The 20,678-nt window shown below is 31.8% G+C and overlaps 1 protein-coding gene and 1 long non-coding RNA gene across 3 annotated transcripts; one reads left to right on the top strand and one right to left on the bottom strand.

Moving 5' to 3' along the window:
• The first annotated feature begins 2,796 nt into the window (after nucleotides 1-2,796).
• Nucleotides 2,797-6,615, top strand: LOC109792344 (uncharacterized). 2 transcript variants are annotated; one of them, XR_002239106.3, is made up of 4 exons: nucleotides 2,797-4,832; nucleotides 5,357-5,850; nucleotides 5,998-6,088; nucleotides 6,180-6,615. It is a non-coding gene; the product is annotated as an uncharacterized LOC109792344 (long non-coding RNA). The 2 variants fall into 2 exon arrangements; XR_002239108.3 differs by having other exon boundaries at nucleotides 5,384-5,850.
• A 1,243-nt stretch (nucleotides 6,616-7,858) lies between these two features.
• On the bottom strand, nucleotides 7,859-10,613 carry LOC109792343 (hydroxyproline-rich glycoprotein family protein). The gene is made up of 3 exons (XM_020351749.3): nucleotides 10,248-10,613; nucleotides 8,962-10,130; nucleotides 7,859-8,358 (listed from the first exon to the last, which is right to left on the bottom strand). Exon 2 carries the CDS (start codon nucleotides 10,117-10,119, stop codon nucleotides 8,965-8,967), a length of 1,155 nt encoding a protein of 384 aa, XP_020207338.1. The 5' UTR covers nucleotides 10,120-10,130; nucleotides 10,248-10,613; the 3' UTR covers nucleotides 7,859-8,358; nucleotides 8,962-8,964.
• Between the last annotated feature and the right edge of the window lie 10,065 nt (nucleotides 10,614-20,678).

Consider the following 20,678-nt stretch of genomic DNA (forward strand, 5'->3'; position numbering starts at 1 on the left):
ACTACTACTTGTTTGAAAGCTCTTAAAACGTGTTAGTATATAAACATTTCAAATTACACATAACAAAAAATGTGAGACTAAAACCTTTTGAAATTCTCTTAAAAAACACAATATTCCCCTATGTATTTCAAAAGGTTAAAAGTCTTTAAAGAAAGAAAGAAAATATTAGGTTCTCATCATAAATGTAATATGTTAAACCTGTTGTAGCAAATTATATGAACTAGACCTAAATTGTTAAGACATAACATAAACTTTCTAAAGACGACAAAAGCTCCAACTTTAGTCCTACCTAATTTCTCCATTCTTTTTAGGTTGGAAATAGACGCTTCTAGGTTGGTGATGAGTGTCATTTTAATGCAAAATGATAACTCTATTGCTTTCTTTAACAAGCCATTTTCCCAAGGATATTATGCTCTTCAAGTTGCATCAACAAAATCCACACCAATACCCTCCGTGAGAAAAGATGTTAGATCAAAAGACGGTTTTACTTCCTTCAAGGCATCAGTTTTAATGATAACAAACTTAAATGTTTTTCAAAGAAAAGCTTTTCAAATTATACTATAAGACAAATTAGATTAAGACAATAGTCTTTCAAATGAACCACTTTATCTGTAAGACGAATGCATTTAATATATATCATTTTGATGTCTAATAACCAAATCATATTTTTTATATATTATTCCTTAATAGATTGAAAGGAATAAAAAATTTCTTTGGTACATATACTTAAAAAAAAAAAACAAAGATGTGCCTTGCATAAAAAAAATAAAAAAAAATCCCTCGAAGTATGATAAGTCTAAACAAAAAGTCATTCCTAAAATACACATGCAATAATTCCCTCCATTTTGTATCATGAAGGTGATATATAACTTCTTTAATATCAATTTGGTTAAACACATTTAATGCATAAATGGATATTTCTCTCTACAAGGAGGGAAGATGAAGAAGATAGAAGAAGTAAGTTTGTGAGAAATGCTCAAGGATTTGTAACGATTATTTTGAGGAAACACCTATATAAATAAGCTTGAAGATACAAAAAGAAAGAAAAAATATTTATCTTATAAAAAAAATTATTCTTTTTGTAAAAAGTTTTATACTTAATTGGATTATATCACGTCTTGATAGTAAGATGTAACAACAAATGATTTATCAGCTTTAACTTTGAATTATCACTTGAAGTCTGAAAAGGTTTTGTTGTAAAAAATACTTGATAATTGAAGTCTAGAGAGACTTTGTTTTGAAAGAATATTAGGTTATTGAAGCTTCGAGAGACTTTGTTGTTCATAAAATACTTAGATAGTTGCTTGAAAAAGCAAATAATACTTAAGTTAAACTATAAGTGATTTGTAAAAAAATATTTGTATCTTTATAAAAAAATGATAGTGAAACTTGATTAAATTAATTAAGAATTAGACATGGTCAATAATTAAGTCGAACCAATATAAAAGTACTATGTAAACTTTGCTCTTGACTATTTATCTTCACTCTTAAGATTTTTATACTATTTCACTATATTTAAAAAATGTTAAATTTTTTTTATTAAAATTATTTAACTTACTTTCAATGTTTCTCTTCTCTCTCTCTATATATATATATAAAAAGTGACGCCGATATGTCTTATTCCACAAGTTTATGATTTTTTAAGCTTTCTTTCCAAGTGATTCAAACTCCTAAGCAACAAATATACCTTACTAAGCTTATGGGATACGATTACACCATTCAATACAAATTCGGGAAGAGTAGTGTCGTTGTTGATGCCATGTCTCGTACCTTTGATGGCTTACCTGGTGCATTCTTTACTCTAATTATGCTTCATTTCATCATTATGGATCAATTGCGACAATCCCTTCAAGCACTATTTTCACTACCATGTTTCACCAAATACAACAACAACCATCAACTTATCTTGATTATAAGCTCCACCAGGGATATTCAATACAAAGGCTGAAATTGGCTTGATTTTGCTAACCCTTTTTGCATGTCCCTCCTAGCATAATTCAATTTTTCCCTCCTAGTGGTCACATGGGGTTAACAAGACCCTAGCTCGACTCTAAGCTAATTTTGAAGGAATGCATAGTGATGTTAAAACCTTTGTCACTCAATTTCCACTTGTCAACAAATAAAGCATGAGACAAAGCACACTACAAGCCTTTTAAAGCCCTTTCCTATTCATTTTGCCATTTGGGAAGATTTATCGCTTGATTTCATTATGGGGCTAACCTACTCTAAAGGTTACAATGTCACCCTAGTTATGGTTAATCGATTCTCTAAGGGAGCTCATTTGGGTGCTCTACCCCCTGCTTCTGTTGCTTACAAATTGGCTCTACTCTTTATGGACATTGTCTATATGTACCATGGTATGCCACGCTGCTTAGTCTCTGGTTGTGACCTTATCTTCATTAGCAAATTTTGGGGTGAATTATTCAAATTATGTAGCACTAAACTCAAAATGAGCACATCATACCACCATGAAACAGATGGCCAAACCGAAAATTTCAATCATGTTCTTAAGCAATATCTACAATAACTGTTTACATTTTAATGCATGCAAGCAATATGCTCAAAGATATTAAGGATAGAGAAACAGTTGAGGAATACGATAAATTTTTGATACAATCTACAACATAAAAAAGAGTACCAACTTTTGTTCCAGGTAGCAATTCTTTGTTTGTATTTTCTTGAAATTTGTCAATTGTTTGACCTCTTGTACCAACCATAAATGCATTAAAAGTTAGTTGCTTGCAAACAAAATTAACATATCTCATTTAATGTTTTCCATCAAACATCCTGAATCACCCGAGCTATGTTGTATTGATTCTCAAATCAAGGATTAGTACTTTCTTATCTAAATCACTCAACGCCTCCATTTCACCATTTTGTGTTATTCACATCAGGAGTATCATTGATATTGTTTGCCAAAGAGAGATCTTGACTTTAACAGTTAATTCTTTTAGTTTCATAATATGTTGTTATTGTCGTTCGTTTTTACTTCTCCTCCTCTTTTACTTCTCCCTCAACCTCATTAGTATCTAATAGCCACATGTGTTCGTTTAGAGAAAAATCATTTTTTGTCAAATTTGATATTGTACTCGAGTGAGTAGAATTCTGTGTCTCTAATTCAAACATTTTAGAAGTTTAATCTTCCTTCAAAGTTTTATGTGATGCAAGGGATCAAGATACAGTTGTTCACCTCAGTTCTATGGGACAGAAACGCCAAAGGCAATTGCTCCAGATGATAGTAAGGAAACAAGTTGGCTTGTTTACGCATGGTCAAGTTCAAGCCAAAAATGGTTAAGTATAATAGTTGTCTACAATTACTGGTTTAAATTTATCTTTAGATAGTGGTTGGCACTGAAGTCAGATACAAATTTGCACCTTAAATATTAATAAAAGGAATGAGCATAAAGGCCTTTTCATGAATCATGACTGCAATTGTCTTGAATAGAACCATATCAATTATAGTCTACGAGTGAGTGATATACCTAAGCTAGATATTGTGTTCTCTTAGAACCATAGTAGTCCATTCATAAGGGTCTATATAAATTCTCCCGTTTCTAACTACCTCAAAAATGAAGTTTATTGTCAGTATAATTAAACAAAAACAAAGACAACCCTAGATTAATATGCTTCACATAAGAGAATTGTTGAGCCAGTAAGTAAGCCTATTCAAAACAAATAAAAGTTCCCATGAGCTAGAGATTACGATCCTGATCTTCACTAGTTGTATTGCTTATCATTTTATTTTATGTATGATAAGCAGTACTGCCAATGAAGATGGGGATTGTAATCTTTAGCTCATGGGAACTTTTATTTGTTTTGAACAAGTTTACTAGCTCAACAATTCTCTTACGTGAGGAATATTAATCTAGGGGTTGCCTCTGTTTCTGTTTAATCATATTGACAGGAAACTTCATGGAATTTTTTAGGTAGCTAGAAAAGGGGAGAATGTACATAGACCCATATGAATGGACTATTGATGGCTCAAAGAGAACACAATATCCAACTCAGGTATATCTCTTACATGCAGACTATAATTGATATGGTTATATTCAAGACAATTGTGGTCATGATTCATGAAAAGACCTTTATGCTCGTACCTTTTGTTAATATTTAAGGGGCAAATGTGTGTCCGACTTCAATCCAGCCATTGTCTGAAGACAGATTTAAACTAGTAATTGCAGACAACTACTACACTCATAACCATTTCTAGTTCTAGCTAGACCATGTGCAAACAAGTAAGCTTGTTTCCTATCATCTAGAACAATTGCCTCTGGTGTTTATGTCCCACAGAATACATAGAGGTGGAAAACTGTATCTTGATCCCTTGCATGACATGAAACTCTGAAGGAAGGTGAAACTTCTAAAATGCTTGAATTAGAGACAGAGCATTCTACTCCAAGTACTATATCATATTTGACAAAAACTGATTTTTCTCTAGACAAACACATCTGGTCATTAGATACAAATGAAGTTGAGTAAGTAAAAGAGGACGAGAATGACAACATATTTATGAAACTAAAAGAACTAACTCTTAACTGTGAAAGTCAAGATCTCTCTTTGGCAAACAATATCAATGATTCTCCTGATGTGAACAACACAGAAAAAGGTGAAATGGAAGCGTTGAGTGGTTTAGATAAGAAAGTACTAATCCTCCATTTGAGAATCAATACAACATAGCTCAAGTGGTTCAAAATGTTTGATGGAAAACTTTAAATGAGTTATGTTACTTTTGTTAGCAAGCAACTTTTAATGTATTTATAGTTGGCACAAGAGGTCAAACAAATTTCAAGAAAATGCAAACAGAGAAGAATTGCTACCTGGAACAGAAGCTGGTACTCTTTTTTATGTCGTAGATTCTATCAGAAATTTATCATATTTCTCCATCCTTGACACCTTTAACCATATTGCTTGCATGCATTAAAATCTAAACAGTTATCATAGAAATTGACTAAGTATGTGGAATTTCTCAATCTACCATACATCTCTCAATTTTCTATATGCCATGGCTTTGGTGAATTGTGTTTCCAATTCTTATAATCTTGTTTTCCGTGGCTTTTGCTCACTGACCAGTTTTTCATGTCCCGGATCAAAATGGGAAAATCTTTATGCAAGGCAAAAACCAGTGATTGTTTAATCAGCATTTTACTCCAACAAAGGAAATAATGACATGATACTGTTTATGATATTTCTTTTCAACAAATTAAATTAACCACTAAATTGAAAAACCTGAAAAACAAGGACTAGTTTGTCTTTCATTTTCAAACATGAATCAAGAATTTTACTCTTGCATGTCATTATTCTTTATCGATCCATCTGAATTACTCAACTCAGTGATAATTCTTCTTTCTTGTTGCAGTCTCATAAGTGTTTGCTGTTCTTACAGACCTCAAATGCAATGTGGTAGTAGCAGAAGTCCAGACCCACAATTCAAGAATGGCTTCTGTTTTTCACATCATGAATGAAGCAACATGATTTTCCATCAACAATCTGGATCGCCTTGCCAAGATTAAGCAGTTTCTATTGTATATGCTCAAAGGAGACATTGATAAAAAGAGTGCCAACACTGCTGTTTCTGTTGGTTCACTGAGCAGGAAAGGAGGCTGCATTAGTTGAAGAAAATGACTGTGATTATGACATACAAGATGGAAATTCTGGGTCAACAAGTGACAAGAACAAACTCCTTGTAAGTTGTAACAGTTGATGATTGCATACATAAGGGATACACTGTGGTGAACTTGAGGTGTCCAGACAAACCAAAGTTACTTTTTGATACCGTGTGCAAACTCACATGCAGGCAATATGTTATGTACCATGGTCCATGGAACTGTTGTCATTGCTGCAGAACCAGAGGTATATCAGGTTACTAAAGTAGAAAATCAAAAGCATATTTGTGTACAAACCCTTTCTATCAGCTTGTTTGTGATTGCTAATTGCTATTAAAATTCCTCACTTGAGGTACTATCTATACTATTAAACAATACTAATATAAATATGTAGGCATGTGGATGGAAGTCCTATCAGTTCTAAAGCAGAAAGGCAAAGAGTGATTCATTGATTGGAGGCTACTATTTGGAGACGAACTTCTGAGGTACTACTACAACACATTATTTGGATGCCAATTCACAAGTTGTTGCCCAATATTTATTAGTCATACTAACATTTTGCATTTGATATTGTAGAGCATAAAGCTAGAACTATGTGGGGAAGACAGGGTTGATCTTTTGTCTGATGTAACTCGCATCTTTAGAGAAAATGGTTTATCAGTCAACCAAGCTGAAGTTACAACCAGGGATTCCCAAGCCATGAATGTTTTCTATGTGACTAACATATCTGGAAATCAAGTTAAGAGTGAACAATTGAAGCAATTTAAAAAGATATTGATTTGACCATGCTGCAAGTGAAAGATGATGTCTGCTCAAAACCCCCATCCCAATATGATGTATATCTAATGAATTCTTATATTTGAAACTATTGTACTTCCATGAATAGGAGCTATATGTAATGTTCTAATTTTTAAACAGTAGCTTAGTTTAGCCTAGATAGACTGCTTTGATTCCCATTCCAATGCTTTATGGTAGTTCTTTCTAGATTTGATGCAAGTTGTAATTAATGTCAGATTGAAGAGTTTGATCTAGACATATTTATAAGTGAATTGTATGTTAATATATGCTTTAGTTAATATTCTATATTAGATGTCAAGCATTCAGGCACTTGAAATTTAAGCACTTACCAGAGTGAAAAATCAACAGCAGGAAAAAGAGAATACTCGCTAATGCTGCTTCTTCTGTCATAGGAATGAAATCCTTGCACGAGAAAAAAAATTTGGACAAATTTGTCGGGTCCACACCCCATATGCCAATGTTAATATCAAGCTTTAGAACCTTGTGAACAAAAAAGTACTAAATTGCTCATTAAATGTAGGTATTTTTTTTGATAATTATGTAGTTGGAAAAATGAAAATGAACTGATTGCATACTTTCTATTTTATCTGTAACTTCATGTTATCAGTGGTATGAAAATAGATAGAAGAGAAATTTGACACACTTTGTTTTACTTTGAAATTCAGTTGAATTTGATACATGGTACAGTAATTCATATGCTAACTTTTATAGGCTCACAATAATATAATAATAATGAATAGTGCATATGTTAGTATTGGATCTCATGGTAATACTAAACGAAGTTTCTACTCCTTAATTTGATGTAAAATGTAAATACAGTAATGCATATGCTGCATTATAAGGCATCACACAATAATATAATAATAATGAATAGTACATGTTAATAGTGGATCTCATGGTAATACTAAGTGAAGTTTCTACTCCGTAATTTGATGTAAAATGTAAATATCGATTACGGAGCACGTGTTGGAAAAGCTTATTAGTGGACTCGCGCCTTGCGCGCATAAACGAATTTGAGCGTGATAGTTCGCATTTGTCAAACTGTTGAGTAGAGGTCTTGGTGGTATACTGTTATGAACCAGCAATAAAAATTGAACACAGAATTTTAGAATGCTGTGAAAAATTAAAACATTAAATTACAAATTTTATTGTTTATCTTTTTAAAAAAAATTACTAATTATACCACCTTAAGCCTTAAGAAGTGGCACGTAAAAGGGAGATCTACTTGCCTAAAAGTTTGCTATATCCAAGTTAGAATACATTAATAATATTAATAGTATAATTACAATTGTAGCTGTTTAAGCCTTTGTTTGATAAAAGCCTTTGTTTGATAGAGAGGAAAATGAGAAAAGGAAAATAAGGAAAATGAAAACAAAGAGAAGACAGAACTAAAGAGAAAACAATTATGAATTTTCTTTTTCTTTATGTGTTTGAAAAGATAAACAAGAATAAAGAAATATAACTAAATAAAAGTACATTTATATCCTTTTAACACATGTAGTCTAGTCCCGTTCGGGCATGTTGCATGCAGCAACAGAAGTACACAACATTGTCACGCGGGGAATCATACCTAAAGAATTATGCATCATTTGACAGGGCAGAGCCATTTAAACATGAATCACACTATTTACCTTAGGGTGAGAGTTCGTTCAAAGTTGGACAAGTTTTGAATCAGAGTCATTTATTATATTAACTGATATACAAATTAAACTCTTGGTTTGTTTGAGAACACATTAGAAAAACATAATATGTCTTCTCGGATCACAGTTCTCTTTCATAATATGCGCCCATAAATTCTGTCATCAACTTCATCAAAAGAGAGAACTTTCTTATGTTCATGATATAACCCATAGCAATGGAAGAGTGCAAACCCACGTCCTCTCCAATCACCTCCTCCGCCACACACCGCTGCGTGAGTTGGCAACATCACTCCATACTTTTTCTTAGTAGTTTCTTCCTGCAAAAAGAGATTTACAACAAATGATACGCTGGCTTTTCCCACCATTCAATTGACATTTTGTGTCCCAAACAGAAAGGCAAAAACTTTAAAAAGCAAAAAAAATAAAAATAATAAAAATAAAAAAAGAAGGAAATTTTGCAGTGAAAAGATGTTTGAAATAAAGCAAGATGAAGAACATTAGCCGTGCAAGAAGGGTGAGTATTTAAAAAGTGAAGTTTTCTTTTTAAATTGCACTTTCATGACTTAACAAAAAAAAAATATATGTTTATACAGAAGGTGCCTCGGTAGAAATTTTCATGCTTATAAAGCACAGATATGCTTTGAACTTTTTAGAGCCTACAACAGAACACTAAGAGCCCCGAGAGGCAGAGGATTATGTCCCATTACACGATACCAAAAAAGGCAACAAGGTGATGAAAAGTTATGTTATTACTCCAATCAACTCAACTTATCAATGCTGAAAACATGATATTAAAACTTAATGCTTAGGAAACAAATTCACAGGACACATATATAACATAGCACTGACATAAAAATAACTATAAAAAAATCCCCCTCAGCTATACAGTAATCAATTTGCGATTGATCAGTTTCACAAACCTGTCAATCTTCATCATCAGAGCTGGCATCATCACTACTATAATCACTAGTATCACTTCCTCCAAGGTCCAAATTAACAGGCTGCACTTGAATAACTTCTGGTTGCTTAGGCTGAGGAATGTGATGTTGCATTTGCTGCTCAGCAAATCTCGGTATTTGAATCGTGTCCATGGGAGGCAACGACACGGGATCCCCTGGTTTCCACCCAGGCGGGGGCTTAATTGCCGAATCCGGTAATTGCACAGGCATTCCCGGCTTCCAACCTGGTGGCATAGGAGGTAACATCCCTTGAAATGCAGACAAATTCGCAACTGCATTAGCATCCATCGGTGGTGGAGGCTCAACAATAGCTTCAACAATTTTCTCCTTGGTTTCGACTTCTTTAGGCAACCCAACATCAAGGTCTGCAAAATTATACAACTGTGAAGCTCTCATTTGCTCTTCTTGTGGTGCAGGTGGCAGTGCGCCACGGAGAGGAGCTTGACCGGCTCCGAAATCCGGCGGAGCAAAGGTGGTGTAACTTATCCGGTGGGCATAAGATAGTATATCCGACAGCTTCAGCTGAGAGGAGACAGTTGATGAAGTCATTGAATCATCATCCCCAGATTTCAACCGCTTGGAGCGGCGATAGTCAGAGTAATCATCGACAAGGATGTCAAGGCAGCACTCAGCATCTTTGAGTTTGTTGGCAAATGCAAGAAGTGTGGAGTCCTGGGAGCGAATTTCACGGTCAATCTTCTGCTTGGCATCTTGGAGGTCAAGAATCTCTTGGAGCTCAGCAACAGCTTCAATGATTTGGGTTTGGAGAATCGTAAAGAGGGAAATGATTTCTTTTGCGGTGGCTGGAGAAGTGTCTGGCGGGGTAGACGAATGGGAAGAGAGGAAAGTTGGGAGGGTTCCGCGGAAGGCAGTGACCCAAAGGGACCGGTTGGGGGAAACTTCAAAGAGTTTGGAAGCTAAAGAAGCCATTTGGAGAAGAAGTGCTTGGGCTCTGGGGAGGGGTGGGAGGAGAGACAAGAGGGCTGAAGAGTTGCGATCTTGAGGCTGATGGGTCTGCGTTGAAGGAAGCTTTGGAGGGGTAGGGTTTGGAATTGAAGGGGAATTAGGGTTAGCAAGTCCTAACCTAGCTGGGGACTGCACTATTTGGTGCTGAAGCATTTCGTATCTCCCTAAAACAAAATACGCAACAGATTGGAACAAAGACAAAGGCGCAGTAGAATCTATCAGTTAGAGGGTTTCACATGTCGAGCTTTGCCCCAAAGACAAAAGAGATACCCAATTCTTACCTCTAGATGTTAATTGATATGATAGCTATTGCCACTTCACTAACGCAATCAATAGGATAAGTATACAATCCACAAACCAACACCCACGCTTTATCAATAGCGGCCGCGATAGCGGCGGAGCGGCTCAGTGCCACCACAAGCGAAGCGGCGCGATCGCGGGTTGGGCGGTTGGTTTTCTCTTACTTCTTTTTCTTCCGGCGGATCTCCGCAGACCTGTCTTCTTCTCCAGCGGGCACGGCCCTGTATTTTCCGGCGGTTCTCCTGTAGACCTGTCTTCTTCTGAGAGGGATGGGAGGCGGTGGAGTGGCAGCCGATGAGTTTTAGGGTTAGAGGGTTATGGATACTCTAGATTGGAAGATGAGTTTGAACTTTGAAGAGTTTTTACTGTTAATTTAACGGTTAATTTCCTTTATTACCCTTTATGCGTTATCTTCGTATTTTTTATCAAGGTTTATGATATATATATCATTTTTTTTTCTATAATTACACCTTCTTTTTAAAAAATAATTAAATTTTTAAAATATTTTTAATTTTTTTTATTTTTTTGTATTTAATTTTTAACTTTACATTTGCAATATTTAATTTAATACTTTTTTTTCACACATCTTTCTTCCTTTTTTTAATTTTTATATATATCTCCTTACCTTTCTTTTCCCATACCTATTTTGGTAGCATGTGAAAATTAAAAGAGAAAAAAAAATATGTGAAAAAAAGGAAAAAATACCAAATTGAAAGTTAAAAATGTAAAATTAAAAAATTAAAAAAAAAATTACAATATTTTATAATTTTTTAAAAAAAAATAAAGGAGGGGTGTACTTATAAAAAAAAAAGTGTATATAACATGAGCCTTTTATCAATTGGACTTTTGATTCCGGATCTCAATGGCCCTTAACATTTGGCCCATTAGTTACTACGCGTTAGACATTGGCTGATCATATATATATATATATATATATATATATATATATGTTATAATTATACCGGTGTAACTTTTACTAAGTATTACATCGCTCAATAATTTTATATTAATTGTGAATTTTGTAAATCTAACCGTTAGATTGAAAGTTCATATTTCTTAAATCATATATACAAAATTTTATATTAATCCAAGATGATTTGATACTTCATTTTTATAAAACAAAATTGACGTAATATATTCATTTTAAAATACACTAAAATATGAACACTTTTATTACCTTCAAATTATTGTTCAATTTTAACAAAATTTGATATACACGTATAAAGTGATATGAACTTTCAATCTAATGGTTGGATTTACAAAATTCACATTTAATATAAAGTTATTGAGCGGTGTAATACTTAGTAAAAGTTACACCAGTGTTATTATAACATCTCTCATATATATATAAATGGAGATGCATATTTAAACGGAGTTAACTGTTGGTCACGTGGATGCTACTAATTTGGTCCCTTATAATATTTGTTTGTTTCAATTTAGTCCCACTTTAATTTTTTGTTTTAATTTGGTCCCTAATAATTTAAAACATTGCAATGTCGGACTTCCGTCCAAATTATTTAAACGAAGTTAATTGTTGGCCACGTAGATGCATAGGTGGATACCAAATTTCTTGAATAAACCTGGAACCAGAACGGGCCGTTCTGGTTCTAGAATGCCAAACACAAATAGTCGATGATTATAGTTCACGGTTGTGAATCGTGTAAGGAAAAAGACCCAAGGTACAAAGCATTTCAAACACTAGATTTGGTAATATTGTCAATGGGGATTGATAACTTCAATTGCTAAACATTTGGGCTATATAGTGTATCATTAAGGACAATGCAGTGTATCACTAAGGACAATAGTAGCAGGTTTTATTTCATTGTTAGTCAAATTGGAGTGAACTACTTACTACCAAATTGACATTATACAGTCAAGGATGAAACGACATGGTGCTTCCCCTTGAAGTCATTGACGATGTACCCCAACAATAACAACTTGTTCTCGTGGTGTGTTAAATTTGCATCTGGAACAGCCCGTTCCAGATGCAAAATTAACACACAACATGTGCAACCAGAACAGGTCGTTCTGGTTTCAGAACGAGCCATTCTGGTTTCAAAACGGGTCATTCTTGTTCTAGGTGTATTCAAGAAATTTGGCATCCACCTATGCATCTACGTGGCACCCACGTGGCCAATCGTTAACTCCGTTTAAATAATTTGGATGGAAGTCCGATATTGCAATAATTTAAATTATTAGGGACCAAATTGAAACCAAAAATTAAAGTGAGACTAAATTGAAACAAACAAATATTATAAGGGACCAAATTAATATTTTAACCAAAAATTTATTATTCTGGAAAGTAATTTCCAAAACAAAAACTTTACTATTTCAGAAAGTACTTTCCGAAATAGTAAAAAAAATTATTTCATTTTCTATAACTTATTATTGTCCTTTTTTGATCATATCCACAAACATACTTATATATTATTTTCTAAAATACTATATTTTTCTTTTCAATACTATTATTATATTTTTATCTCTCGTTATAGGTTTATTTATTTTGTAACTTTATTTTTATTTATATGTGCACATGAAATACATGTTAGAAAAATGTTTGAAGTGAAGACTATATCAACCAATGGCACAAAAAATAAGACTATTGATTATTGTGGTGTATTTATCACTAAAAAGGTAATTGAACAATTAATTAATTTTGTTAAGTTATTAATATATAATAATAATAATAATAATAATAATAATAATAATAATTGTTTCTATTTATATGTTTAGCTTTTTTCATCTCGAAATGCTATGTTGGATTGGGCACAACATGTTGTGAAAGAAAGTGGATTTGTCCTTATTATTTTTAGGTCAGATACAAATACAGGACGTGATAAAAGGAAGACATTTGTAATTTTGAGTTGTAAAAGAAGTAGAAAATTTAGAAGATCAAACAAAAATGCATTATCTAATAGGGTGACTAGTACCCAAAAAAATGTGAATGCCCTTTCAAACTAAAGGGAACAACTTCAGAAAAGGTTGGAGGATGTACCCTTAAGATAATGTGTGGTTATCACAACCATGATTTAGTGGAAACATTAGTGGGTCATTCATATGTTGGTCAATTGAGTGTTAAAGAGAAGTCTTTAGTTGGTGAAATGACAAAGAACATGGTAAAGTTAAGAAACATACTACTTACATTAAAAGATCATAATATGCATAATATCAGTATTATTAGACATGTTTACAATTATCGACAAGCATATCGATCCTCTTTGAAAGGTTCTAGAACAAAAATGAAACATCTGTTAAAATTATTAGAACGAGATAAGTATGTGTATTGATATAGAAAGGCGGACAATTATAATGTTATCAAAGATATATTTTGGTCACATCCAGACTCCATTAAACTTTTTGGTACTTTTCACACTATTTTGCTCATAGATAGTACTTATAAAACCAACAGATATGGGTTTCCATTACTTGAGATTGTTGGTGTCACTTCAACGAAGTTAACATTCTTTGTGGCATTTGCTTATGTGATGTCGGAGCGAGTTGATAACTTCACTTGGACACTACAAAAGTTAAAAGGATTGATTATTAATGACAATGACACACCCCAAGTGATTGTAATAGATAGAGACCTTGGTATGATGAAGGCCTTACAAATGATATTTCCTTGCTCTACTAATTTGTTATGTCATTTTCACATCAACAAGAATGTGAAGGCTAAATGCAAGATGATAGTTTATCTGAAGGAGAAATGAGACTTAGTAATGGATGCATGGAATGATGTTATGAATTCTTCTAATGAGGATCAATATGTGCAACGTTTGACATTATTTGAGAAGGTTTGCTCAAATTTTCCTATTTTCAATGATTATGTGAGAGATTCATGGTTAATTCTGCATAAGGAAAATTTTGTCACCATATGGACAAATAAGGTGATGCATTTGGATAACACAACAACCAATTGCTAAGCTTAAATTTATATTTCTATAACTTATCATAAAAATATATTATAATTATTAGTATGATAATTAATAATTTAAATACAATTATTATTACGCTAATAATTCCTTTTGTTATTATTATTACTTTATTATTATAAATATTACTCTATTTAAATAATTTATCATGAAAATATATCATAATTATTATCCTATTTTTTTGTTATTATAATAATTATGTCAAAAATATTATGTCAATATTATTATTATTATTATCATGCTAATTATTTATATAATAATAATTATAATTATTATCTTAGTTATTATGTGTTACTTAATATGGTTGAGGCTGGACATTGGAGGTTGAAGAGGTTTCTTTAAGATAACAGAAGAGATATGTGTAATTGTTGGGATGCTATGAATAACATGATTACACTACAACACAGAGATATTAAAGCATCATTCAAGAAAAGTATAAATGAAGTGGAGCACAGACATAATAATTCATTTTACATTGAGTTGCGTGAATTTGTATCGAGGAACGCATTAAGTCATATAGCTTACCAATATGATTGGGTTAAAACCATTGGTATTGATAGTTCTATATGTGGTTGCACAATTTGAACTACACATGGTTTACCTTATGCATATGAGCTTGATAGATAGATACAGTACAATGTGTCAGCCAATTCCTTTACATACAATTCATATTCATTGGAGGAGGTTAAATTTTGGTGACCAAGGGAAAAACCATGAAGGTAATGTGTTATTGTTGCAAACTTATATAGATGTTTTGCTAAAGTGATTTATTGAACTTGATAATGTTGGAAAAGTAATTATACTTGAAAAATTGTGTGAGCTAGCATTTCTTGATACAACTTCGTTGTGTCCACCTCCTGAAAAGGTAAAAACAAAGGGTGCGCGAAAGGGTTCAGGGTCAAAAAAAGATAGATTAACTAAGCGTGATCCTTCTTATTGAGAGCATGTTGATGCACTACTTTCTATCAATGATAGCATATCAACTCACCCTTCATCTCATAAATCATCCCATGATTCTAAACGTAGGAGAGTTTTATCATTTATGGACTATTTTTTGGTTGAGCTTCATCCATTTATTGAAGACATTATTGATGTGAAGCAGATGGAAATTATGGTTAAAATGTAGTTGTAACACAACTTGGTATGGGTAAGGAATCATGGTCTCTAGTTCATCAAGATTTTATTAAAGAACTTCAATAGTGGAAGGATGATTACATCGAACTCTTTGGTAGCATTAGTCGAGTGGATGTATTGAGACAATCTTTGTATGTTGATACACATGCATATGTTGATAAGTGGATAACCTTACCAAATATGGGTTATGTAATTGCCTCAAGATATAAAGTGGTCATCGTCACTTTATCCTTACAATAAAGTATGACATTCTTTTCTCTTAGAGGATGTCCTCCATTATCCAAGTGAAGTCACCGACTTATTATTATTGGGTTTGTAAATAATTGTTATTTTGTACAGGTATGATATGATGCATATTAATTTAAATTAAATATTTAATCTAATTATAAGTTATCCAAGTGAAGTCACCGACTTATTATTATTGGGTTTGTAAGTAATTGTTATTTTGTACAGGTATGATATGGTCAAAATATTGCAAAGTTGAATCTCGTTTTTGACAAACTTCGTATGTTAGTTGTATGCAAGAGTTTAGATCTATTTACTAAAAGAATATATATTATGTAGACATTATTAAGGATTTGGAACATTATTAACTTTGTGCTTTTACTCTTACATACTATGTATTATTTAATTATTATTTTATTTATGATGATCTCACTACTAAAAATGTTAAAATCAATTTTATAAAAATTAAACTAAATTATATTTTAAGTTTAGTTTGAAAAACTAAACTGTTATAAAATATAATTTAGTGTACTATAATTTTATATATATAAATAAAAATATATATATATATATATATATATATATAACCTTATAATAACTTTTACATAATTGGTGTATATAATATATACAAGTAATGATTTTTATTATAAATAAAATTATATATTTTAAAGTTTTTTAAATGTTATTATCTAATTATACATAATATGAATAATTAAAATATTATCCTTTAATATTTATTTGATAAATTATATTTACAATGATTTTTAATTGATTTGATTATATAAGTAATGTTAAACTTTCTTTTAAAATACACTAACTATAAATCAAATTATTTAACACTTGATAAAATTCTTACACTAATATTAAATTATGTTTTGTGTTTTAATTTACTTTGTTTATGTATAATTTGTTTTTACTATCGTCTTTACTATTTTTATTTAAATGTAAAGGAAAAAAATGAGTCACCTCTAAATATTAAACATAATTACATATTTATATATAACTCAAACTCGAGAAGATTGATTAAGTTAAAACAAATTCTTTTACCATATAGGACTATTCAAAATTATTTCAAGCTAATTCAAGAAAAAGTTTGATTACGAATACGAAATTAGTTTAATACGATAAAAAAAAGTGTAATTCAAGTACATGAAATATCGACTAGTGGTTCCGTAGTTCTTATGGGAGCTTGAACTATTTTGTCTTAATTTTTTGTAAGTGTTTTTTGGTAAACAATTTTGGTTGACTTACCACTTAGAAGATTTTTGTTTTTTCAAATTAAATTGTATTGGACACAATTTAGTTTATTAGTATAAGTTTGAGAAAAAAAGTTAATTTGAAATAAAAAAATATTTTTTTACAATGTAGCTTAGTTAAATTAATTTAAATTATAGTATAGTTTGAACTATTACAATTATAGTTCACTAAATAAGAAAATAGTTTAATAGGAGAGTCTCCAAAAAACGCACCAAACAATGCTTACAATCAGGCAAAACAAAATCTGACACAATTACTTACAATTAAGAAATAAGAAGATGAAAACCTCCAAAACAAAGTTGTTACCGCAATATGCCCTTTTCTCACTCCGAACTTCCTTTCAACGATCCAACCGTTGAATATGAAACTCCACATCATATGAACATGATGTCCAAAAATCAGTTTGATCCAACGATAAACGAATCTTCTGTTGCAATTTAACAAATGTTGCCTAGTGGATATGCAACATGAACAATGAAACTTTCTCTCTTCTTTTCTCTTTGTATTTTGCTATTGTTTTCTCTCAAAAATGAATCACACTCTTTCTACCCTAATTTGACCACTCTCCTAAAAATATTTAAGTGTATTTGCAACAAATATTACCAAACCTATTGTGGCATGTTAGCACTAGACAATTCTAATTAACAAATAACCACAAACATTCAACAAGAAAGCACATGGTAAAATGAGAAACAACAAATTCAGGGTGAGTTATCACTTATAAGAAGCCCTATGTCATTGCTATAGTGAAAAACAAAACAAATTTTATTATATATATATATATATAATATATATGCTTTTGGTCACCACCTTCATTGATATATCATAACTAAAACATTGAAATTATTTTGCTTATAAATTAAAGTTGATTCAGGCTTTAAAGGTTTCAATGGCTGAAACCATTTATAGCTTTGCTGATAAGGTAAAAAGATTTCCTGGTTTACAGGGAGGGCAACATGGAAGGTCGACAAAGAGGATCCAAGAAGGGTGGTCCATGCTTTGAAAGTTGGCATTGCTTTAACACTAGTTTCTTTGTTGTATCTAACGGAGCCATTGTTCAATAGGATAGGAAAAAATGTTGTGTGGGCTATCATGATTGTTGTTGTGGTCATGGAGTTCATTGTAGGTAATAAGGTTATTAAAGTGGCATTGTTATGTTCTGAGATTAATAGGTATTGAAGGATCAATTCTTTTGTTTTGACCCTTTTGCTTTTGTCATTGATTGTAAGTGTAACTTTATGCAAAGGACTAAGATTGGGGACTCTATTAGTAGGATCATTGGTTTTTCTTATTGAGTATATTATAGATGCACCTGGTCGGATTTTTAGAGCAATTTTTATTGGTGTTGCAATTTTTTATGTTATGTAAGCATTTACTATTATGTCATGAAAGAAACCTAACCTCTTTGTTGTTTCTCTTTGTCCTGTTGCCTCATTTAGAATCACTTATCAAATAAGTATCATTCTATTAAAATTTTAAGAGAAAATTGATATGCAAAAAATCATAAAAAGTACATGCTTTTAGAGTCACATGTCTACATTGTTTTTCACTTTTAGTTGGCAGGAGCAATAAATACTTATGTTAAGTTCATCCCTTATATCAAGAATAATTATGACTATGGTGTTATGATCTTTCTCCAGACTTTTAATTTGATAATTGTATCAAGCTACCACATTGATAGTGTCTAGAACATTGCAAGAGATCCTAGAGCCATCATTACCATAGGTTGTGGCCCATGTTTTGTGATGAGCCTATTGGTATTTCCAAACTGGTCAGGTGAAGATCTTCACAACAACACCATATCAAAGCTTAAAGGCTTAGCCAACTCTATAGAAGGCAATTAAGTGAACTTTTTGATAGAATATCACTTCATTACTTCTTTATCTTAAAGGAAAGCACTGAAAGTTTGTGAAAAACAAAAAATAACTGAAGATTACTATTTATTAAATATGAAAAAATTGTTTTGGTCCTTTAATCTATATCATTAATGGTGAAAAGTATCATGTAGTCTGTGTCATGGAATATTTTTATGATCATGCAACACCAGCAATTCATGATGAATCATGTGAAATCCTATTTATGAAGGTCACGAGGCTATCTTAGACTACAAAGCTAGAGATGAAACACTGGTAAGTCAATGCTCCTTTCAAACATGTCAAAGATGTGCTTTGTGATAGAAGTTCATGTGGAATTTTTTATGAAATTAAACAGGCATTACAAGAAAATTGGAAACCAAGATACTCAAGATATTGTCACAAAATCCTGTGGCATCAATATGCAAGAGTGGGAATTGCTTTTTACGATTTCAATTACATTGTTGTAGCACTACATGGATGTCTATAGTATGGAATTCAAGTACTAAATCAAATAGTTTAGAGAAAAAATAGCTTAAAAAATAGTTTTTATAATGCCAAAATTAACTTAAAATATGATTATGCTTTCTATTGACTTAATTTTCAACCCAAAAGAGAAATGTTAATAAAAGATTATCATTCCCTCAAAAAAAAGTAAATATACCTTAGTATCCTAAACCCTGTTCAAAGCATCATAACATTTGAAAGGGTTATGAAACTCCTAAGAAATACATATATCAGATCTTAATCGAGCGAGTTTCATGATACAAGTTGGTAGTTACATCTCTAATCTTGTTGTATCATATATGTAGTTACATGATGAGAGCACAATATTCAACTTCTGCATTACGTTCTATTTCTTACTTTTCCAAGTTACTGAATTGCCTCCAACCAATGACAATTAACTTGATGTAGATTTTCTTCCCAAAAAAATTTGAATAACCAATAATGTTTATGTCCATGTCTTGAGAACAATATGCCTTTTCCCAATGAGAACATAAGATAAGCCAATTCACTACACATTGTGTTGCTTACTATAATTGTGCATAATTTGACACACGACACCAATAACATATGATATATTGGGTCTAGTGTAAGTTAGATAAATCAACTTTTGACCCACCTATGATATCTCTTGTTGGAACGTAATCTGGAAAAATACTTGTGCCATGATTCACCTCTCAACAAGTGTATCAACATGTTGGCAAGCTTAGTTACCTATTTCAACCTAGATATCTAATGTATACCACAATTAAGAGAGGTGGATCGTCATGTAGAAAAACATTCTTCACATCAAACAACCTTAATGGCCAATATAGATTAACTACAAGAGAGAGTATTACTTGAGTAATATTCATGTTGGTCACAAGAGCAAAGGTCATAAGTGAGTAATACTTAAAGGCCTTTTGATAATCAAACTAAAGTAGAAGCATATATGTAATGCAACAATTCAATGCTCTAAAGAATGAGCTTTTTAAGTGGAGAACTAGTTACAATTAACAAAACTTAACAATAAGATTTTATCAGTATTCCAAATAGAAATCATGTTATTCCATTCATTGAGTTATCTCCAATTAGGATTTAGAAAAAGGAGTTAACAAAAATGTTAATTACAGTAGCAGCTAGACAAACAATTGATTTGCCAATGAACCTCCAATGAACCATTCTTCTCCTAATATATGAATAATATGAGTTGTTTCTTTATTAGCATTAACTAAACTAGATATCTCATAAAGGAAAAAAGTCTCTTACAGTAAAATACCAAAACATGTTAAAAAAAATAAAAAAAGGGACCAAAACAAACTATCACCACTATAAGGTAAATTCAACACTTTCTCCCCTTTTGATGTGTGAATTTCTCCCTACTCCCAACACATTCTATGATCAATGCTTGTCTAGTTATATCCCAAATTTGAGTGCCTTCTACTACCAATCTTCTATCAAATATCATTTACAAAATATCATAACTCTTCCTACAACTCATGCGCGTCTCGTACACATAACAATAAAG

The sequence above is a fragment of the Cajanus cajan genome, chromosome 5, assembly GCF_000230855.2.
Source record: "Cajanus cajan strain Asha chromosome 5, NIPB_CcT2T_4, whole genome shotgun sequence".
Classification (NCBI taxonomy): Eukaryota; Viridiplantae; Streptophyta; class Magnoliopsida; order Fabales; family Fabaceae; genus Cajanus; species Cajanus cajan.